At 36.6% G+C, this 24,893-nt stretch overlaps 1 protein-coding gene across 1 annotated transcript in view; it reads right to left on the bottom strand.

Annotated features, from left to right (window-relative positions):
• The window catches only part of USH2A (usherin), a 722,977-nt gene extending 699,142 nt beyond the window's left edge, over positions 1 to 23,835 (bottom strand). Inside the window, exons 1-2 of the mRNA XM_036931704.2 lie at positions 23,157 to 23,835; positions 19,537 to 19,702 (exon numbers count right to left, since the gene is read on the bottom strand). Of these exons, the coding sequence (XP_036787599.2) occupies positions 19,537 to 19,702; positions 23,157 to 23,641 (651 nt within the window). The 5' untranslated portion in view covers positions 23,642 to 23,835. The remainder of the gene's footprint in view (positions 1 to 19,536; positions 19,703 to 23,156) is intronic.
• Positions 23,836 to 24,893: the final 1,058 nt, after the last annotated feature.

Genomic DNA, 24,893 nt, shown 5'->3' with positions numbered 1-24,893 from the left:
TTTTTATTTATTTGTTTGGTATTATTAATATACACTTACATGAACAACACTGTGGTTACTAGATTTTCCCCCATTATCAAGTCCCCACCACATACCCCATTTCAGTCACTGTCCATCAGTGTAGTAAGATGCTAAAGAATCACTACTTGTCTTCTCTGTGCTGTACTGCCTTCCCTGTGACCCTCGCCTACATTATGTGTGCTAATCGTAATGCCCCTTACCCCCTTATCCCTCCCTTCCCACCCATCCTCCCCAGTCCCTTTCCCTTTGGTAACTGTTAGTCCATTCTTGGGTTCTGTGCTTCTGCTGCTGTTTTATTCCTTCAGTTTCCCTTTGTTCTTATACTCCACAAATGAGTGAAATCATTTGATACTTATCTTTCTCTGCCTGGCTTATTTCACTGAGCATAATACCCTCTAGCTCCATCCATGCTGTTGCAAATGGTAGGATTTCTTTTCTTCTTATGGCTGAATAATATTCCATTGTGTATATGTACCACATCTTCTTCATCCATTCATCTACTGATGGACACTTAGGTTGCTTCCATTTCTTGGCTATTGTAAATAGTGCTGTGATAATCATAGGGGTGCTTCTGTCTTTTTCAAACTGGGCTCCTGCATTCTTAGGGCAAATTCCTAGGAGTGGAATTCCTGGGTCAAAATAGTATTTCTATTTTTAGTTTTTTGAGGAACCTCTATACTGCTTTCCACAAAGGTTGAACCAATTTACATTCCCACCAGCAGTATAGGAGGGTTCCCCTTTCTCCACAACCTCGCCAACATGTGTTGTTGTTTGTCTTTTGGATGGTGGCGATCCTTACTGGTGTGAGGTGATATCTCATTGTGGTTTTAATTTGCATTTCTCTGATGATTAGCAATGTGGAGCATCTTTTCATGTGCCTGTTGGCCATCTGAATTTCTTCTTTGGAGAAGTGCCTGTTCTGATCCTCTGCCCATTTTTTAATTGGGTTATTTGCTTTTTGTTTGTTGAGGTGCGTGAGCTCTTTTTATATTTTGGATGTCAACCCCTTATCAGATATGGCATTTATGAATATATTCTCCCATACTGTAGGATACCTTTTTTGTTTTACTGATGGTGTCCTTTTCTGTACAGAAGCTTTTTAGTTTGATATAGTCTCACTTGTTCATTTTTGCTTTTGTTTCCCCTGCTCATGGGGAGATATGTTCATGAAGAAGTTGCTTATGTTTATATTCAAGAGTTTTGCCTATATTTTCTTCTAAGAGTTTTATGGTTTCATGACTTACATTCAGGTCTTTGATGCATTTCAAATTTACTTTTGTGTATGGAGTTACACAGTAAACCAGTTTCATTCTTGTACATGTAGCTGCCCAGTTTTGCCAACAGCAACTATTGAAAAGGCTACCATTTCCTTACTGTATGTGTATGGCTCCTTTATCGTATATTAATCAACCATATATGCTTGGGTTAATATCTGGACTCTTTATTCTGTTCCACTGGTCTGTGGGTCTGTTCTTGTGTCAGTACCAAACTGCCTTGAGTAACTGTGGCTTTGTAGCACTCTTTAAACTCTTTTAAAACTTCTGCAGGAATGGTCTTCTTTTCAAGTTAACTACTAAAATCCTATTATTTTCATATAATTGAGGCTCTTTCTCTCCTAAGTACATTTCTGATGCTAACAATTCTATGCACTTTCTTTGAGTAGATATTTGTAACAGTCAACTTTAGTTTCTATAACTTGTATCTCTTTTAAGGCAAAATGTAATATGACACCAATTCAGAATTCATTTTAACAATCCTTAGAGACTACGTAAGCCATTTGAGAATTTCCTTTTTGTCCCTATTTTTCTTGTTTTATGCTTTGATGCATTTCTCCCAGTTAAATACAGTTAACCTTAAATGCAAGCCTTTTCTGTATGGACATAACATCACAGCTTACACCTCAAAAAATATTCTGTGCAAATTATAAGGCAATGAAATAGATACGGATGAAACTTGAAAGCGGTTTTTTTTTCCTCCAAATAAAGGTAGTTTTGCCCCTCACAAGACATTTGGCAACATCTGAAGATGCTTTTTATTACCACTTGGATGGAGACAGGTGGAGAGGTGGTTGGCATCTACTAGATAGGTAGTGGCCGGGGATGATGCTAAACACCCTACAAATGCACATCACAGCCCTACAGAGAATTACACTGTGAAAAATGTCAATAGTGCTAAGACTGGGGAATCCTCCCCAAAGCTATGCATCTATTCAAGGATGTGACAAATCCTAACGAAAACTGTGAACACAAACAAAATGAAAATTTGAGGTAATTTCTAAGATCTCACTTATTCTGTTTCCCCCACAGGAATGTACATATGGAACATTCCACAACTATACATATATACATTAGTAGACATTTCAATATCTTTCTCTATCACTTGTTATACAAAGGCATAAAGTTAGATTAGTTTAAGAAATGTATCAAAAGTATGTAATAGAATGAAATGTAATGTGATTTAGGGAAACAGAAAGCTCTACCAAATTAGAGTACAAGGTAAATCTTCAATCAGACTTTTTGCTTAGGGGTACAGCTCTGGTTTTAAATATCTGGCTCAATAAGCAAACCTAATATGTTTTTGTTTATGCTAAATCCAAAATTCCACATGGATTTTCTATGATTCTGCCTGAAGTAGTACCTAAAATGGGTATTTATTAGTATGCAGTTTCCACAAGAGCTTCCACTGTACATTTAAAAAGTAAGTTACCGATCATTAGTCCTCAATTACATAAGTGCTAATGATTTGGGACAGTATATCTAATAGGTTGCCACAAAAATTAACAACAGCTCGTAATTAAAGAGTCTAATTTGGATAAGCTCTCACTAATGAATAGAAGAATTTATCCTTGGATTTATTTGAACCATGATCAAGCATTGCTTATTATTTTAATCGTTACATGAACCAGTTACACGTGGTACAAATGAACACCAAACTACATATATTAACACGAGAAGCTCCTAGTCAAGAGATCTGCAAGTAATGATAATTGCTTTTGCATCATACTGACTCTACTTTCACTCATTCACAAATCACATATAAACCAAGGTGATGGTAATTGTAACATGAAAAGAGGGTTCACAAATAGCTTTTCAACACCTAGGGTGCTTCCAAAAGACATACCTGCCAGAATTAATTGAAAAAGGAAAAAATTTTTAAAGGAAAACTTGCGTTATCTCCCTAGCTCCATTCTCAGTTTCCTGTGAAACATAAATAACTTCTCTTTCCCCTGAAGGGTTCACGGTCACGGAAATTATCTGAAATGTTGACAACATTGATGCCAAGTCAAATGTTGCCCTTGCATCAAGCCTTTCTTTCTAATTGAGAATTAATCTTCTATTTGCCCACATGAATGGATGGCTCTCTGCCAGCAGTTGTGGTTTCAATTATCACAAGCAATGAAGGACACACCTTATTGGCCTATGGAGTTATTTTACCTATATCCACCATGATATTTGCCTCAGAAATAATTTAAGACTATTTTTAACTTCCATTTTGAAAAAATCATTGCTGAAAAGTATTAAGAGAATCTGTAAATGCTCATGCATGTTTCTCATAAGCACTTTACAATTAGCTAGTACATCTAAACACTGTTGCAACTCATGCCAAGTTTTTATTTGTAAATAAGACCCTGTCTAGCTTTGTCAGATTTGACTTTGCAATATGTGACCAGCGTATCTTCTCCTTTTTCTTTTCTATATCCAATTCATTTTACAAAGGATTCTTCCTGCTTCCCACCATTTTAGCCAATGTGTTTTACACATAATGAAGAATTCTAAGACTGACTCTGGTTTTGAGAAAGATGGAGTAGATCTGTTCTTCCCAGGTCCTCTCTCTACAATTAAAAAACCTACTAAGAAAAACAAGTGTAAGACAACTCTTCAGGACAAGAAAAAAGCAAAATATTAGGGGCTCAGGATTTGAGGAACAACAGAGCAGTAAATCACCTAGGTTTTCTTATTACTGCCCAAATATCCTAGACAGAGCTTTCTAGAATAATCTTAGAACTGCCAACAGGCACAGATAAAGTAACTTCCAAGAAAGGTCTACTTTCCAAAGGACCAGAAAAATAGTGGCCTAAAACAGAAAACCTTTTTGGCAATATCTGCCCTAATTTAGCCAAATACCAATGGAAGAAACATGCATGTACACGTTCATTCTTTCCTTTCCCATCTCTCTCTCTCTCTCTCTCTCTCTCTCTCTCTCTCTCTCTCTCTCTCTCTCTCTCTCTCTCTCTCTCTCTCTCTCTCTCTCTCTCTCTCTCTCTCTCTCTCTCTCTCTCTCTCTCTCTCTCTCTCTCTCTCTCTCTCTCTCTCTCTCTCTCTCTCTCTCTCTCTCTCTCTCTCTCTCTCTCTCTCTCTCTCTCTCTCTCTCTCTCTCTCTCTCCCTCCTTCCCTCTCTGTCCCTCCTTCTCTCCCTCTTTCCTTCTCTCTCTGTTTCTCATGATTTCAGCAAGTCCGTCAGGGGACTAAGCCTTCACTCCACCTTCCCCAGCCATCAGAAGTAAAGTTCCAGTGCTCAGATTCCTCTACACAGTGGTATTGATAAGGCCATGCCGAGAGCTAACCTTGCATGTCTCCCGGCAAAAGCAGGCAGTGTTCCAATTCCCTTGCAGGGTGGTGCTGACAAACCAAACAAGGAGCTGATCTTCCATTCCCCACCTGGGGGAAGCAAGCAACTCTTCCTGCTCAATGGAAGGAGGTGGCACTCTGACGCCCCTTCCAAAGCAGTGTTGTCAGGGAGAACAGATAGCTGACCTGCCATTCCCTATTTGGCTGAGGTAGGATGTACTCCAATTCTTCATCAGGTTAATATCATCTCAGCCCACCCACGGAGATGCTGAACCTCCTCCCTTACCTGGCGATAGTAAGACATAATGAGGAGGTACAAGGCAGGGCTAGTAAGCACTCTGCTTGTCACCCATTCTCACTGGGACCTGTCAGGAACTGAGCCTTCATACTCACCCAGCATGAACAAGACTGAACAAGGAAGTGTAGGATTCAGGGCTAGACTCGGTGTCAGAGGCATCCAGTTGGCAGTGGAACATCCATCCCCACCTCACAGCAATGAGACTGCATGGAATGTTATGCATCAGGGCTAGTCTGCAGTCCGGTTCCCACCCCACCTCCACTAAGTGAGCAGGGCCTAGAGGGGAGCTGAGCCCCATCCTCATTGTTCTTAGTAAAGAGTAAAGGGTGTGTCATGAGATAGAGTTAATCAGCGCTCCACTGCCTACCTCACTTCCTTGTGAATTGAGCCCAAGTGGGAAGCTGAACCTCTATTCACACCTGGCCTCAATGAGGCAGACTGACGCGACAGAAGAGATGGTACTTGACGGTCCCCTCTCCCATGCCTTGGTGTCACTAGGGACGGGCAGGAAGCTAAGTTTCCACTCCCACCCACAACAGCAAAGTGCTATGAGTCAATAATGTGCTCTCCCCTCTCTGGTGGTAGCGCGACTCAATGGCAAGTTAAGAACCCGTGGCCATTTGGAGGCAGGCGGAGCCAGCAGGTGGCCCACACTCACTGGGAAGGTACTGAAGAGGAGGTTAAACTCCTGCCCTCACACCTGCAACAAGGCACTGCTGCTGGGATGGTGCTGCAGGGACAAAAGCTGCACACACACCCCCACCTGGCCGTTATGCAACCTCAACATGGGAACAGTCTGCTAATAAAAAGAAGATTCAATTGGATCCAAAGTCTCATAATATAAAAACTAAGATGTCCAAGATCACATGATAATCACATCATCATTCTAAGACTAAAAAAACCATGACTTGAGTGAGAAAAGAAAATCTACATATAACAACTCTGAGCTGGATTAGATGCTAGAATTTTCTGACAAGGATTTAAAGCAGGTATAATAAAACTACTTACACAAACAATTGTGCATTCTCTTGAAACAAATGAAAAAGAAAAAAAAATCCCAGCAAAGAAATAGATTTTTTTTTTAACCTAAATGGAAACAAAGGGATTAGAAAAACCACCACTGAAATAATAAAAATTTGCTATATGGGCTGAAGAGTAAAATGGAGACAACAAAATAGTATCCATGAACTTGAAGGCAGATCAATAGAATTTGCCTAAACATAGAGATAAAAGATTAAAAGAAATAAAACAGAGCCTTAAAGATCTATGGGAAAGTAACAAAAGAGCTAGTATTTGTAAAATCAGATTCTGAGAGAGAGGGACACCAAAAATGTCTTTTAAAAATGATGCCTGAAAACATTACAAATATGGCAAAGACATTAAATGTACAGATTCAAGAGGCTGAGCAAAGTCCAAATGTTAGGATAAAATAAAAGAAATTAATGCTGAGGCATTCAATATTAAATTTCTGTGAAAGAGAGAGAAAGAGAGAGAGAGAGAGAGAGAACCTTTAAATTAGCCAGAGGACAATGATGAAAAACTTCCAAGAGAATATTGATTTCAATAACCACAGATTTCTCATCTGACACAATGGAGGCCAGAAGGCACATGTTTCAGCTAATGAAAGAAATTAACTTTCAATCACAAATTTTATGTCCATTAAAAATATCCTTTAAGAATGAAGGGAAAATCAAGACATTCTCAGATGAATGAAAACTAAGAATTTGTTTTCATCAAACCTATCCTTAAAGAATGATCAAAGGAAGTTCTTTAAACAGAAATAAAATGATAACAGAAGGTTTCAATCTTTAGAAAGAAAATAAAAACATCAGAATGAGAAATATTAAGGAGAGATATGTAAGCAACCCTTATGATGAGTTTATTAAATAATATTTGATAGTTGAAGCAAAAAATTAACACCATTGCTGTGGTGGTCAGTGTATGGAAAGGAAATGCCCAAGACAATTATACTTAAAAAGGGGGCAAAATATGTGGGAGACAGCCAAAATAGTGTGAAGAGGGAAATTTATAGTACTACATTAAATACTAATACCTAAATGGAAGAAAGCCTTTGACACTTCAATGAAGCAAAAAAATGTCAATGTCAGTAGGCTGTGGTATATTAATTACGTATACTGCAATAGCTAGAGACCCTAAAAACACTATAAAAATATATTCACAAAAGTGCTATAAGTAAATAAAGACAGAATTCTAAAATGTGTTCAAGTAACTATAGCAAGGTAAGAAAAGAGAAAGAGAAACTCCAAAAACAGAAGGAAGAAACAGAAATAAAATTACAGATATAAGCCTAAGAAGAAGCTTGTATGAAAATGTTCTAAATATACCACATAAAAGACAAACAGGATTAAAATTAGATGAATAGATAGAAATATAATTGATATATATGCAAGGTATATAGAGCTATATATATATGCACATAAATATGTATACAGAATTATATATATTTATATGTATATATTCATATATACATATAAAACATGCTATATATGTAAACATAAAACATGCAAAATATATATATACAACATGCTACACAAAAACAGCAGAAATACACATTAATTTCAAATGTCCATGGAACATACACCAAGATAGGCTACATCTTGAGCCATTAATAAAAAGCCTCAACAAACTTTAGAACATCAAAGTCATACAGAGCATATTCTGACCACAGTGGATTCCAATTTGAAATCAGTAGAATATAATTTTAAAATTATAAATTACATACTTCTAATTAATCTGTAAGACAAAGAGGAAGTCCCAAAGGAAATAGAAAATACATAGAACTGAGTGAAAATAAAATGGAACATATTAAAATATGTGGGGGGTCATCCCAAATAGTGTGAAGAGGGAAATTTTTAGCACTACATTAAATACTAAATTAAATTAAACATTAAATAACAGCACTGAACTAAACCTAATGTTTACATGAGAAGAGAGGAAACATTTTGAGATATTAAGTTTCTACCTCAAGAAATTAGAAAAAGAAGAACAAAATAAGTTCAAAGCAAAAGCCATAGGAAGGAAGTAATTAATATAAAAGCACAAATAAATGAAACTGAAAATAGGGAAATGGGGGAAAATCAAGAGAGAAAACATTGTGGGTCCTCAAAAATGTCAATAAAATTGATAAACACGTAGCAAGACTAACAAATATAAGAGAGAAGACACAAATCACTAATATCAGTAATGAAACAGGAGATATCACTTTAGATACTGTAGTCAGCAAACTGATACTAAGAAACAATAAAGGATAATATATTACAGTCACAAATTCAACAACAGAAAAAAATGGGGCAATTACCTAAAAACCACAAACTTCCTAAAGTCATCCAAGATGAAATGGACAATCCACTTATGACTATAATCATTAAAGAGTCTAATCTAATTTACAAGCAAAAAAATGAGATTTCCAAGTCCCAAAAGCTTCACTAGATACCTGGAAAATTTTAACAAACATTTAAGAAAGAATTTAACACCAATTTGACATAATTTATTCCAGAAAACTCTCAGTAAATCAAGAATGGAGTGAAATTTCCTCAACTTGATAAAGAGCATCTATAAAAAATCAGCAGCTAACATACTAATTAATGGTGAAAGAACCTCATTAAAAATAAGACTTTTGCTCTGTGAAAGAGCCTATTAAAAAGATTTTTAAAAGAAGCTACAAACAAGCAATCCAATTAGAAAATGGGCAAAAGACATGAGGAGTCATATCACTAAATAAGATATACAGATAGCAAATAAGCACATAAAATGATGCTCAACAGCATTAGTTACTAGGGAAATGCAAATTAAAATGACAATGAGATGTCACTACATACCTTTAAGAACAGTTAAATAAAAGTAGTGACAATATTAATATTTATAAGAATATAGAGAAAGTAAATCATTTATACATTGATGGTCAGAATTTAAAATAGTATAGTCACTCTCAAAAACAGTTTGTCGGTTTCTTAAAACACTAAACATGTAACCACCATATAACCCAAAAATTGCATTATTGGGCATTTACCACAGAGAAATAAAAGCTCATGTCAACAAAACCCATACATAAGTGTTGATATTAGCTTAATTTCTAACAGCCAAAAATTGGAAATAACCCAGGTATCTTTTGGTTAACCAAATTATGGTATATACATACCACAGACTACTACTCACCAATGAAAATGTACTACTGATATATTCAACAGCTTAGATGACTCTCCACAGAATTATGTTGAGTAAAAAAAGTCAGTTTCAAAAGGTAACATATTGTGCAATTCCATGTGTATAGACAACATTTTTTAAAGACAGACTTTTAGAACTGGAGAACAGATTAGTTGTTGCCAGAAGTTAGGGACCTGGGGCTGCAATAGAAACAAGGTGGGTGTGGTTATAAAAGTGTAGCCATAGTGATGGGATTGCTCTGTATCTTGACTATATCATACACACAAAACTACATGTGATAAACATACAGAAGTACACACACACACACACACACACACACAGTACTTAAGGAAAAATGGGGAATTTAAATAAAATGGGTGGATTCCATCAATGTCAATAGCATGGTTGTGGTATACACTGCAGTTTTGCAAGACACCACCTCTGGGGGAAATGGCTAAAGGCTACGTTGTCTCTCTCAGTATCATTTCTCACAAGTGCCTATTGAATCTATGATTACCTTTAAAAATAATTAAACAAACACCGTTGGCACTGCACCTCTCCAAGCTTAGTGCTTCCCAGTTCTCAAAATTTCTGGGGTCACATTTCTCTTTAATATTTACAAAAGCCTCTTCCCATGTATTTTAAGATGCTCTGCCTGAGGCTATTGAAGGTATTTTAGGGGATTATAATGGTCACCATTCGTCTCCATGTGTATTCCCACGGAATTTATTTCATTTGCAGCTCACCCTTTTGGTTTTTTTCTCTCTACCTCTTCTTCAACCCAAACATTAAACCCAATTCCTTTCTATAAATTTCCTAAAGTACCAATACCTCCCAAATGGCTGCAATGCAGCAGATTTTGGCCAAATTAATTAGAATTACACAATGGATTGGCATACCAGAAAACAAACAACTTAACATTACATACTATACATTCACAACTCAAACTTTCTTGGTCACCACAGTGAAACAGGCACGAGCTGAGTGTCCTCCCCAGGCCCCTGGGCTCTATCTTCCCCCACCTCTTTCTCCCCAATTCAAATGACTCTATTCCTTCCCCCACCATTTCTTTTCTTCCCTCCCTCCCCAGGTTAAGAACCATGGAAACTAAGCATAAACAAAAATTATCTAATTTTTTTCTACTTCTGGAATATGCAATTCAATTTTTTTAGGAATTATTTCATGTAATATTTAGAAAGAACGAAATTGCATATTCTGACATAAACAGTTATATTTACATACATATGATATAGCATATATATTTGCTAATATCATTTTTTCACAATAGTAGTTAGATAATTGGAAGATTAGCAAATTTATTAAAGTCTTCCCATTCTTGGAAAAGTTCTCCTAACTGTTTCTTTTTAAACTATACTTTCTTTGGCTTAAAAATGTTGAAACTAATGGAGGTTCCTCAAGAAACTAAAAATAGAAATATCATTTGACCCAGCAATTCCACTCTTAGGCATTTACCCAAAGAAAACAAGTTCTCATATTCAAAAAGACAAATGCACCCCTATGTTTATTGCACCACTATTTACAATAGCCAAGATATGGAAGCAACCTCAGTAAGTGCCTGTAAGTAGATGAATGGATAAAGAAGAGGTGGTACATATACACAATGGAATACTATTCAGCCATAAGGAAGAAACAAATCATACCATTTGAAACAACATGGATAGAGCTAGAGGGTATTATACTTAGTGAAATAAGTCAGGCAGAGAAAGACAAATACCAAATGATTTCCCTCATTTGTGGAGTGTAACAATGAAGCAAAACTGAAGGAACAAAACAGCAGCAGACTCACAGACTCCAAGAAGGGACTAGAGGTTACCAAAGAGAAGGGATGGGGGACAGAGAAGGGGATTGAGGGGTTTTATGATTAGTACACATGATGTGGGGGAGGTCATGGGGAAGACAGTGTAGCACAGAGAAGACAAGTAGTGACTGTGGCATTTTATTAAGCTAATGGACAGTGACTGCATTGAGGTATGGGGGGACTTTATAATATGGGTGAATGTAGTAACCACATTGCTTTTCTTGTGAAACTTTCATAAGAGTGTATATCAATGAACCTTAATAAAAAATGTTGAAACTAGTGTTTTGAACATATGCCCTTATTATGCATCCAGAACAATACAATTGCTTAGAACACGTTTGCTGCATTTTAGAGAGACAAATACCAAGGGAAACAGCATGGAAAAATAAAACCACTCAAGTTCATGTTTAAATAAAGTCATATTCTCCATTCCACTACCAAGTGATACATACCACAGGCTAATTTTTGCCCTGGGTTATATGCACACTGTTCTTTCTGACTTTAGAAGGAATTGGTCATGTATAACTGAAGGCATCAGTTAGCCCTGTGGGCACAAAAATGCCTATCCTCAAGAAAGCAAAAATTATCTTATTATATTTGGCTTTTAGATGAAAGTGATATGACATAAATGACCATTCCATTGGATAATACAGGTTTTTAAAAGGCACTACAATCAAATTTTAATCATTACCAATTTGACAGCATTACCATAGTGCCATTTTCAAGACCAGAGACTGTTAAAACAAGTAGATGTTGGAAAATACTCTTTTTTATAGCAACTTTCAATTTTAATACTGTGTATATATATAACATTTAATAGTGTATGTACAATAAATATGTATAATAAAATGTGCACTATAATATTTGTATATATTTTCCTTTGGTATATTTTGTATATTTTATAGCTATTGGCTGAGATTCAGCCATTTTCTAGCAGGAAATACTGCTGAATTATTCAAATAGTTTCTAAATTTATATGTTCGTTTGATCATGGCTTGCTTTAGATCTTGACTGAAGGTGTTTTCATAGGAAAGATCTTACTGAACTTAAGTTTTTACTGTGAAATATTAGACTGATAACAGATTGTGAAAGGTAAACACAGTAATGTGATGTGTGGTGATCTCTTTGCACACCCCATCCAAATAAATTTTTTTATGTGTATATATACATTGTATATAGAGAAATGGCTTATAACAGTAACCAAATAAACTGGACTAAAAGCAGGTGAAGCAAACATGGGTTGTCTGCCAGGAGGGTGGGGAAAGAAAACAACAGAAAAACTTCACAGCTCTACATAAACCTCTAAGCTACTTTTTCAGCCCTTTTCAGTTAACATGTAATACATTTCTTTCTAAGAAACTCAGGCTCCCCACTCTTACTAACATCCTTTGCTATTTCCATCTCCCAGGCATTGTTGCACTGCTCCTGGTACATAGAATTTCTTCCTGCCTCTTCTTCACCTATTAAAAACTTACCTATCCTTCCAGTGTAACTCACATGCTAGCTTTCTCTCTATGCATCTTTCCCTACAGACCTGAATTGGAGATGATCATTTCCTGTCTTGAAATTCTGATTTTATTTTTTGCACACATTTTAATCCATCAAGGGAGAAAGGAAGAAATAATGCTTGGGGTTCTACCCTGGACCAGTGAAGACATCATGGGCTGCGGGCATCACAGTATTTTTGTTTAAGTTTCCCAATGATGCTAATGATTTCCATAGTGGAGAATTATTGCCCTCGGCTGAAGTCTTGCTCATGAATACTGAGTATAAAAAAATCTGATTCTCTTTCAGCATTTCAATTTAGGCAAATAAAACTATTATCCTTGCAATTATTCAAGCCAAAAGTCCGGATGCATCAAATATTCCTTTTCCCTTAACCTCCACACTTCTTTCATCAAGTCCTTTGTTACGTTTTATGTTAACATTTATTCGTGACCCATATACATGTTCACAATTTATTTCTGATTCATATATATATTTTTCCCAATACAAACTTGAACTTTCCTTTTCATTACAATAAAGTTTACATACAATATTATATTGGTTTCAGAGGAACAACTTTGTGATTCATCAACTACGCACATTACTAAACACTCAAATGACAGGTGCAGTTACCATAAAGCTAGATTCCCTATGCTATTCCTCCATCCCCATGACTACACTGTTTTACAATTTAAAGATTGCACTTCTTTATCCCCCTCACCAATTTCACCCTTCCCTCCACCTCCCATGGTAACCAGTGTATTTCTGCTTTGTTTTTATATTTTTCAGATTCCACATATAAGTGAAACCACATGAGTTTCCTCTTTCTCTGACTTATTTCACTCAAGTCCTTTGCTTTTAATTCCAAAACATCTCAAGCTGACCACTTCTCTGCATATCTACTTGTTCCATTATTGTTCAAGGTGTACTGACATCTCACTTGGGCCTTGAAAGTAGCCTAACAGTCCTTTACTCTTTCCCTCACACAACCAAAGTGGTCTTTGTGACTAGATCCCGCTCAGGACATACATTTCCTCCCATCCCCTACCTCCCCTGTCTCCAATTCCCTATATAAAACACTGGAGTAAAGTCCCATTGAAAAACTGTAGTATGGCCAACAATGCTTTTGGAAGCATAGCCCCTTTGAACTGCTCTGGCTTCCTTTCATACTCTGTTCCACATTGTCTACTGCACTCTACCCACACTCACCTTTCAGTTTCACGTACTCCTTTACAAAACAGCATTTGCACTATTTGCTCTGCATGCATAGAATGTTCTTCTCTACTCTCTGCCTAGTTGAATCCTATGCATTCTATTGCATACATATTGTTACCATTTAAATTGTGTCCCCCAAGAAGATAGAAGTCCTAATCCCCAGTGCCTGTGAATGTGACTCTATTTGGAAATAAAGTCTTCACAGATGTAATTAAGATGAAGTCATACTGAACTAGGGCGGGTCCTAATCAGCATAACTGTGTCTTTATGAGAAAAGAAGACACTGACATGACTGGAGAAGGTGGCCATGTGATAATGGAGGCAGAGATTAGAAATACCAGCCCCTAGAGAAAGCACAGGATACTCCCCTACAGGTTTCAAAAAGAGCAGTGCCTTGAGGACACCTTTGTTTTGAACTTCTGGCTTCCAGAACTATTCAAGAATAAATTTCTGTTGTTTTAAGCTCTACCCAGTTTGTGATTTTTTTAGGGCAGACCAATAAAATGAATACACATATGTAATATAATTTCTTCAAGTGAGACTTCCCTGACTTCAGTGTTTGATCAAATTGGCCTTTGACACAATCCCATAGAACATATCACAGTTATAATTTTGTTCTCACTGGTATGATTATTTGTCTTTTCCTCCTAATAGACTTTAAGCTCCATCACAGTGATTATAAAGTGCTTTAACAGACATTATGTTCTTTACATGTCACACTTATGACATAAGCTAACTAATCTGGGTTAATCTTTGTAACAAGAATCTAACATTTTGAGGAATTACATAATTTCCCTAGGGCTACACAATTTTTAAGTAAATGGTCAAGAGTTAAAGCCTTGACTTCTGACCAAGTATTGTATTTTAAAGTCACGTGCAGAAACACACAACGAATAATTCATTTTTTCTTGGATGGTTTGACCTCTCTCCATAATCAAGTGGAAAGAATCCCTCTCCGCACCTTTTTTCTATTGTATCCTAAGAAGGCTTGGATCTGCATGGCATGAACCAAGTGATCAGAATGGGGTAAAGTGGGACGTTCTTTCTTTAATCCCCTGTAGTCTTTCTGATTGCCATAAGCCATACAGATATGAAGCAGAACTTTTTATATAAAATTTCATTCTGTTGTACATTTAAATTACTTCTATTAATAAGGAATAAAGCTACAAAACATTGATTTTAATTACTTATACAAATCATGTAAATATATGAAACATCACAAATATGTCCAAACATGTACAAAAGTTAATTTATATTTACTCTACAAAAGTTTTTGCTTTTTTGGATGGGAAGACTCAGAAAACTTTGAAATTAATTACTCCTTATATCTTCACAATGACCTGGATTCGTGACAATTTACTGTTGTTTTAGCTAAAGGTCAGAGAAACTTGAGACTGTAGATGCAGGCAGTTAATTTAACCTAAGGCTCATTTTTTTCATCTCTATAATGGAGATAATGTAAGTCAACATCACAGAACTATTATTAGCATTTGAAGTTTAAGCAAGCACAACACTTCATACAGTATACACAGTGAGCGCTCTATCATGGCAATTATTACTATCTTCTATTTTAACTGATTATTCTGAAAAGCTTCATCAAGTTCTTTTGATCTTTACTTAGTTCTGAATAACTAAAATGATTCAAATAACTTGGGCGAATTCAGCCGGCTGGATACAAACAGAAGTCTTTGCACAAACAATATTTAACATATGCATGCACAATATATACATAGTAATCATTTAAAAGCAATGAAAATTATTAAAGGCAAGATATGGATTGAGGTTCTTTTGAGGTGAGGGTTAAGGGGGTATTCTCATGAGAACTCCAAGATAAGCTTACTGAACTGAAACAGGAAGCTGTCACAAGGCTGCATAGAGGTCTTACATTCCCTCAATCAATAGACACATGGAAATACCTTTATAAAGTGTGCACATGGGCATACACTCCAGAGATTAATTGAGAAGACTTGGTTTATCTCTTCTAACAAATGTTGGTTAAATTGCATTTTCTTTTTCTCCAGAACTATCAATAGTTTTCCTTTTTCAGATTGAATACATAAATCAAAACAACATATTTCATGAACAAACTATGATTATGAAACTCCTATTCTTTATCTATCGATTCCTAAGACATTATTTACCATGCATTTTTCCTTCATTGTGTCAGGTTAGAACTACTCTTTTTCGCATTATTGTAGCTAGAACCATCTGTGACTCAAATTGTCAGTGTATCTAGGAGCCTTCAAAACAGCATAGAAAAATGTGTATAATCTCATTGCAAACCATTTCTTGCTTCTATAGTTGCAGTACTTCACAATTTTAAACTATAGTAATTGTTTTACTGCACTGTGGCATAATTACCAAAGGGTCACTATACTAATGATTCTTGGGTGTTATTTGTCCACAAAATGTGTGGTACTGCTTAAAGAAAAACAGTATTTTCATAGAAACCTCTGACTGAGGTTTTATTTTTAAATAATAGGCAACTAAATGTGAATATACTTCCCAGTAATTTTGCCTACCAATCCATAACAAACTGCTGAAGCAAAATCTTTTTACGTATTTCAAAAGTTTTTCTAAAAGAAAATCAGGAGAGAACTCTTACAGTAACTATAGCATGTGCTGATTCAATATGAAAACTAAGCCTTAAAAATCTGCTAATGTTATCAGTGTTCCCCATTTGATAATAAAAAGTCTGAATTGATTTTTTCCACTTTTAGTACAAAAAATATGACATAACGAATTTCAGCTTGATATAATTTGAAATAGCCAATATATTAAACCCCAAAGTGAAATTTAAATTGGCAATCATGTCAGATTCAAGTCCCTGAATGAATATTAATTTAAAACTAATCATTTTCCAACAGGTTGAGGCTTCAAAATGCTAGTTCTTGAATAAAAGCTGTTAGATCCATTACTATAACATGAGGCATTTTTTGTTTAAGAAACTAGACCTCTAATGTTCATTAGGCCTGCCTCTTCCAGCATATTTTTTGCCCAGGGATTTCATTACTTAAAACCCATTTCTTTTTTCTGAATTTGGGAAATTACAGTTCTGATTTTACTGATGGAAAGCTGACACTAGGTGACCTGTCTGAGGTAAGGTGTAAGGTCAAATCTGTTGATTAATTTTGTATCACTAGAACTTTGTAAGTTAAAGTCTGGCTTCAGAGATAATTCAATGAGTAAAGGTGTGTTTTATTTTTATGCATGCACACACATACACTCCATATAAATTCATGGATTTGTGGCTCTACTGTAAGAAAAGTAAAAATATACATACATGCTAATTACAAACTTGCAATTTGAAACTTGGCTAAACCAGATTATCAGTTATATATGTTCAATCCTATACCCAGCATGAGGGAAGTCCCTGATCCCAAAATCAAATAGAATATGGATGCACTACATAATAATGCAACAGTGAATAAGATACATTTTATATTAAAATTAAAATATATTCTTTCCAGTTATACAGTGAAAGAATTACAAGCTGCATTTGTCCATATCTTGGCCATAAAATATACCAAAAAAAGCTGTTTCTGTGTAAATACCAGAGAGCATGGGAGAACAGAAAAAAGCATAAGTCTGACTGTCAGCTGATGCAGCTATCTCCATCTCCTACCGTCTAGACAACCCTATATGCAATTCAACAGCTTTCCATACATTAATATATAGTGTATATATTAATCCACACTCCACTTAAACTTTTTAAGGTAGAATTCAAGGAAGCCTCATTTTGTTCTTCCAGTCCAATCCTCTTACTACATAAGTAAGGCAACTGAGTCAAATCAATTTGTCAAGACTACAGAGTAGTATTACCAGAATCCGATTTCCCTACTCCTAATCTCCTATATAGCAATTTTTAAGGAAGGAGCACATTCCTTATTAAACATTTATAATATGAGTTATAACAAATTTCACAATTATAATACATATAGACTATCTTATATGCATTCAGACGGGTGTTCAATTTAAAAGAACCCTGTGCAGATCTCTAATGTAAAGTAAATAATCACTCTTTAGTTTTCATTTGAATGAGTCCAGAATCTCACAATTCTGGGTACCCTCAAATCTATCCATAAATGCCAGATGAATAAAAATGGCCGACTTACATGGCTTGTTTAATGTTTATAAAATGTTTAGTTCTGCAATTTTAATGTAAAATGTAGCATGGGGGAAAATACTTATGTGAAAATAAATAAATAAAAGGATCGTACAAATTGGAAAGGACAAGTTTTCCCCTGATAGTCAAACAGTTATGAAGTAAAGCAGTCTCCCTAAATCATAAGTACTTTAACCTTTCCTTGAAATAAGGGTAAGATTTAAAGATTCATAAAGACATTTTGCCTAAACTAGGAAATGTTTCGTATTTGACATGTACTGAAATGATAATGCTGATTTCAAAAGGCATACTAAGAGCCTTTTTACTCCCAGGAGAGTAATTCAGTCATGGTTACCTGTTCACATTTGGATTTTCAACTTTCTTTGCAAAGCATTTAATGTACTACTGCCTGACAAAACATGGCACAGTTGCACTGATAAGGCAAATTAAAAGCAGGTAGGAAGAAGAGTTTAAACCACTGTTGATAGGAAAATATGCAACAAACATTCCTATTTGACATCTCTGTATTCCCTTTCTTCAGCAGTTTCTATTTCCACATTTTTAACATTATAACCAAATCTGTTGCACTGGCCAGTGGTGAAATGGACAACTTCAAGATATAGAACAAATCCTTCCCTTACCTGCCACTGCTTTCATGTAGACTAAGAACTGACAAATTGAAGCTAGCATGTGTTCTAGACAGAGCCTGATATCAGATATGACCCACCCTTCCGTAGGTCCTTTCAACAGTGATGTAGAAATGTAGCTCCCTCTCAACTGTTTGCTAAACTCATAGCCTAACTAAAAGCTGAGTAGACAAGGCCTAACATGCTGATTGGATATTCCTTTGTCAGTACCATCCTATGGAAATCAATCATTGTTACCTCTCTGCTTATATTTTAAATTTTCTTGCTAAGGTTTGTAATGCGCTGATATGCAAATACATGGCAGAATTTCACAGCATCAGGCAAAACCAAGATATGCACAAAGTATATTTAAATCCTCCAGAATGATATCAATGTCGCATAGACTTTAAAATCCAACTACCGATTCTCAAGATCCTCTAAGGAAATCTACTTACTATCTGTTTCAGGTTGGGGAAAAAAAGTGAGATATCAAAGATTATTTTCATAAAATGAATGAGGGTGCAAATGCCATCTAGTGTAAATGGGGTTCCTTTGGACCCTCCTATGAGAGCATATCCTGGGGGCAGTACCTCTGGTATGAAAGGCCAGGGTGCTTTTGGCTGCATTGGGCCATTCAAGTGTCCTGAAGAGATAAAAGGATAAACCGCCTCTACTCCTGGGAACTGTAAAATCCAGACATCTCGCAGTTAGCTCAGCCTCACAGCTTCCAAGGTCAATACAAGCTGTGGTTGACAATTATGGTAATAATACAACACTTTTGGGGAGCCTGGAGTATAAAGTTCATTAGTTCTAAGGTCAGCATTTTCATGCAACAGCCAAATTTTATTCACATCATCATATGTTACCTGCAAAAGACAGCTGTTAAAACCAGGCAGGGGTTTTAATACTGCCATGACTAGTAAAGTTAGTCGTAGACACCAAAGAAACCTGACACATTTTTTTAACAAAATATACTAACCAAATAAAATTTCCCCAGGTTATTTTTTCTCTAAAGAGCATTGCCCTAGGCTTCTGTGGGAGATTTCACAGCAATTTTGAGCTGGAAAATGCTGGTATATCAAGGGGTACATCAGTAGGTCATTTAAATATTGTTTTTCCTTTACAAATATTTGAACTTTAAAGATACTGCTTCAGATCTTAGAGGAGGATGCCATTCAAAGGAAAGAAAGATCCTCATGTTTAACCAAATGTTAAATATCTTTTATTTTACTCACCTGCACACTAAGATGAATCCATTTCTTCACAAGAATTCTCCCCAGTGTCATTACTTTTATTGGAGGCTGCAAACCATTTACTGTGCGATAATAAAACATGGTCTCTTTCTCAGATATTGTGAGTTTGAACACAATTTGCCCATCCACTGTCTTTTCTATAACACACCTTAGGAAGCAACCAGAAAAGAGAAAAGGTTAGCACCCAACCCAAAGACATGCTAAGGCGTTGTACAGTCGTGCATTGTTAAAATAGCTCCAAAGACCACTCAAAGGGGGACACTGTGAATAAGCGCCTGAATGTCACTATATTCAGTGCAAGCTTTATTCCAATTAGAAAGCCCATTTATTAAAAAAAAAAAAAATAGAACTGTTATTTACAATATAGTCTCCAGAGCCTCCACACACTTTAATAGAGATGCTTGATGAGACTGAATCAACTGAATAACTGAAGTGCTTGAATCAATCTGCAAAACTAACATTTAGCCTATTGGCTCATTAGTTCTTCTGCTCTTTCTTTTACAGGAATCAGCAAAACGCACCACATCCTGCTTGGGTCTTGAGTCACCAGCGCAAGTCTTTCTTTTTCTCTCTCTTTCTTTTTTTAATATAAAGAGAGTTTAGTGTCCACAGAAGGCTCTAAACTGCTAGTCCTGAAGTCAGAATTGCTCTATTCAATTCCCATGCTGAGATGGAGAATGGACAATGGTAGTCTTCACTTACTTCATCACCAATAGGCCAGAGGCCAAAGCCAGCATCTGTCAGATGACCTGCTAGCTCTCCATCACCTCAGAGCCCAACTGAGGCATAGGGATGTTAATGATCTTGGATGAAAAGTCACCCCATCTTCTAAGAACACAGTCAAATAATATTTTGATAAAACAGAGGAATTTTCAGAGAGAATTGCTAGATTTTATATCAAACTGGTTATAAAATTCTTTTTAAAAATCATTTCTAGCCTTTTCCCAGAAGCCACTCTTTACTCATCCCTTTAAATAGACATGTAGCATTTTTTAAATGTTTTTCATTTTCTATATTAATTTATGTTTAATATAAGTTGTTTTATATTAATTATATTATCATTGCATATTTCTGGCCAGTCTGTACCCACTAATTAGAGAGACATAAGCTTAAGCATCATTTCTATCACACTTCAACCTAGCAAGTCAACTTTTTACAGTACAGAATATTATGAAGGTTTGCTAGTAGCCCCCTGAATGGATTATTCCCAAACATCTGCTACTTAAGGAGAACTATCACTGCCATTAGCCATTGACATCTTCCCAATTAACTACTAAAGATGCTCATCAACGTGCATCTCATAGACAAGAACTCAAGAAGGTGGTGCAGCCCAGGAGGAGGATTTCGCCAGGTACTGGAGAAATCTGGGTCCTTTCTTCATCTTGCTGCCTCCTACTCAGCTCAGGCATCTCTGCACCTAATCCCAGAACCCCCTTCCTGCTCAAGGTTTAAGATCCTTTCTTTGTGCTAACACACAATGCTATCTTGGTAGTAACACCAATGTATGTTTTCCCATTAGGTCATGAGTTTTCTGAGGATAGAAGCATAGCCTGGTGTGCAGAAGCTCCTCAAAAACTGATGTTAGAGATCGAATTGAATATGAAGCATCTGAAAGGCAAAGATAAGATTGGGTCAACCAAGACTTATTGCTAAAGAGGTTTTAAAGTGTTCCTTAGAAGGTATTTTTCACAAATTATTTCTTTTCACTTGCCTTTATTTTTTGCAGAACATTTAATAGTCACTATTTTAGCCTATATTGTACCCATATTTGGGAATAAAGTTTTGAAAAGTATATTGTTGCTTTAGGCAAATAGGTTTAGTTGCCATAAAGGTTTTATATAAAGTAGAAGTATGGTTTTATAGAAATTCTACTGTGATTTTTTTTAACCCTTTGGTAGATGGATATTCTTAAGTCACTGGAATGAAAGTTTTCCTTTATTCCTTACCTCTATGTCTTAAAAATCTAAGGAGCATTTGCCTCTATTCATTTTTCTTGAGTTTAAATCTCCAAGTGAGAATTTAACCATTACTTGATAACATATTTACCAAATGCAGGCTTATTTCCCCAAGCTTATGGAAAATGCATTTCTTAATATGTTATTGATTATCTTCCTTGCTATTTTGTTTGCTTGTAAACATACCAGCTTTGGTAGATAATGAAAGTGAGGAAGGCAGGTAGCAAAATATTTAGGAACTGGATTTATTCCGCTCCTGGATAAACAATAATTGGATAATCCACGTCTTGTTTGTTTTACTTATCTAGTGCAAACACCCCGAAATTCCCCCAATTCCCATAGTTCTTTCCGTTTTGAGAATGGAAATGCCCTTGATACATGAACTCCTTAAACTAAACTATCTGCTGCCGCCTCTCTAAATAGCCCTCTGTCTTATTTATACAAAATCATACCCATAGAAGAATTTGGTAGAAACATATCCCTTGCAGAAAGCTTGGAAAAAATATTTTGCCCCAGCCATATTTGCCAAGAGACCATTTTTAAGACTCTTGGGACATTAGTTACATAAACTGAGTGGGTTGCATTTACTGACATTTCAAACAGTAAGAAAACAGGGTTTTCTTCGGGGAGATACAGAGATAGAGATAATTGCTTGGGATTATTTTCATTCCAAATAAAACAAAGTGAAAATATGCCAACTTTCACTTGGCAAATTAAAGCTAAACACCAACCACACTGAAGTCATATTTGCTTATGAGATAGAAGACTCTTCTGCTTTGTTTCACAAGTAGTTAGATGTTTGCGCCAGTGCTCTCCACGCAAAGAAAACGTCACAAGGGGAAGGGCCAAAAGCCCTACAGGAAGACAAAAATAAGCCAAAACTGCCTTCCGTAGTCAGATTTCCAGATTGGCTCCAAGCACTCAGGGGAAACATGTCAGATGTCAGCATTAGAAACTATTACAGAAAGAAAAACAGGTGATTATATAAACTAACAAAAAAATGGTGTTAAATGAACCTAATCAAAACTCACTGAAGGCATTTCTATTGGGATCAATGGCATAACTTTTCAGAGATGGGATATTACACAATTATCAACTCATATTATCAGGCGTCCTCCATGAGTTAAACAAACCTCTCTTCCTGGGGAAACAGGACAAATAAAACGTAGTCCTAAACCCACAGAGGGCTATTTGCCTGAGGAAAATTTTATGCTCTAGTAGAGGCACATTGTTTATACAAACCTAGAGGAAGACTTTAAAATACCAATTTTTTGTATTACCAGTCCCCATGCCTTAAAACTCACACTTGAGCCTAGTTTAGCCTCTGAAGGCTGAGACTAACGGTGTCTAAACTGCTAGGAAATAAATGAGACAGGTGTAAACATGTCTTCCTGCAATTAAACTACTGTAACATTTTATTTTTCTTGAGGGCTCACTTCATCCATGGAAAAGAGAAAAGGAAATTATTTTAAGAAAAAAAACATATGGAATGTAAACTTGAAAAGACTAACATAGGAGTTGGTCTTCAACCCCACGAATGCCAAAGCATCAGCCTTCATTTCTAGTTTGGAATGCAAGTTGCAATAATTTTAGCTACTACTGATTTTTTAGGACCAGAGGAAAGCTTACACTCACTCTCCTACTTACATTACACCTTCCTGCTCAGGTTTCAACCACACAGCTAAAGTAAATGATGCCGACAGCCTCCGAGAGGGAGGAGAAGAAGAGCAATTCTTGTGATTTCCGAAAATTAAACTTGTGGAATTGCTACGGGAGTTGGGACACAGATCACGCTTGTCTACTGTGATGCAGTTCCTGAGGCCTTCAGAAAAAAGTGCAGTGTAGGCAGGAGGTGAAGATCTGTATGGGCAATCCTGGATGCAGAGCCGCTGGGTGCAAAACTGAACCCTTGCAGCAGCTGCAGAGCTGTGACAAAAAGTGGTTCTGGCTGGGAGTCCACACGTCGCTTGGGCTGGCACGACAGAAACATTCTTGAAAGCCCCCACATTCTCCAGCCTTGGAAAAAGACCCTGTGAGTCGGCCAACCATACGGAAGCAAAATAGGCGAAGATCAATGTTTCAATGAAGTGAAAACAGAGGCCGAAGCCTAGAGAAAAAGCCAGGCAATTCATGTTTACAAAAGAGCATTCTCCTCCTGATAAAGCATTCCTAAATAAATCATAAGGCCAATGCCGCTCGCCAGCAACACTTAAAGCAGGGTGCTTTAAGTCACGTTGAGATGCTCCATTTTCGGGAAACTGCAGACAAGTTTTCACACTGCGGTAATACCAAAGACGTTCTTAGCAATGGCGAAGACATGAGTAACAGCTGGTGTCTGGGAATCAAAAACAGAGTGTCAGGGAAAAGCTGCTACATTGTTAAAACTTAATGAGTTCATCCTAAGCATGAGAACTTGGAGCTCCTGACAATCATTATCAAACTTTTCACAACACATTTGAAAGTGCGCTGTCTGAAGTGAGATACTCATTCTGTTGGTAAATATCTTCATTTTACTGGGCAAACCAAGCTCTTTAGAAATCCACGGGACAGCCAGTTTTTCACATACACATATCAATAGGTTTTATTCGTGTATTTCACTCCACAGTAATATCAGAGTGTTACTCTACCCCAGGGAATTAGCACTACCTGTTTAACAAGGTAAAGAATTGTATAGAGTTTCTTTACACATGCACGGTTGTTGTACCACAGTGCTAACTTGCAGATGTCCAAAATAAAGCTGGGAAAGCACTTTGGGCCTTTCCCCCCCTTATCCCAGCATGTGCAGCAACTTTAAGCTCACCGTAAAGCTGATTAGAAACCCAACACCATCTGTCTGCCTATGCCCTAGTATTTAGCAAACGCTTGTTAGTGTTTCTTCATATGACTACGTATTTGTAGGTTAAATATGGACCCCTAATACTGGGTAAGTAATTGTATTGATAAATAAGCTGAGTTACCATTTCTTTATTGCATTTCAACCAGTCCCCTCAGTGTGACAAATGGCTCTTCGCAGGACCGCTGTCCCTCGTTGCCTGGCAACACTGTAGTAGCCCCGGTTACTTTTAGCAAACAGGCCGAAGCAGCAGGAATGCTGCAAGAAAGACTTGGTGCCCGCCTAAAGGTATTCTGCACAGCAAACGCTCAGTTACCTGAAACTCAGAGCAGTCTGCGCAGTGGCCCTCCCGGAACTGAGCTCCCCAAGCTTTCAGCAGGTGCCTCACGCGGTGGGAGGGACCTGGCTGGGGCCAGGCAGGCATAATTTTAAAGCAGCAGTACACCTTTTCCTGTAATCCCTTTTGCGCCACCCTTTCCCTGCTTTTATGCACCTCGGTCCATTTTATCAGGTAATCAAAATGATCTGCCACTATTAGACAGTAAGGTAAT

Source organism: Manis pentadactyla, chromosome 19, assembly GCF_030020395.1.
Source record: "Manis pentadactyla isolate mManPen7 chromosome 19, mManPen7.hap1, whole genome shotgun sequence".
Classification (NCBI taxonomy): Eukaryota; Metazoa; Chordata; class Mammalia; order Pholidota; family Manidae; genus Manis; species Manis pentadactyla.
This window is presented reverse-complemented; position numbering and strand designations above follow the sequence as displayed.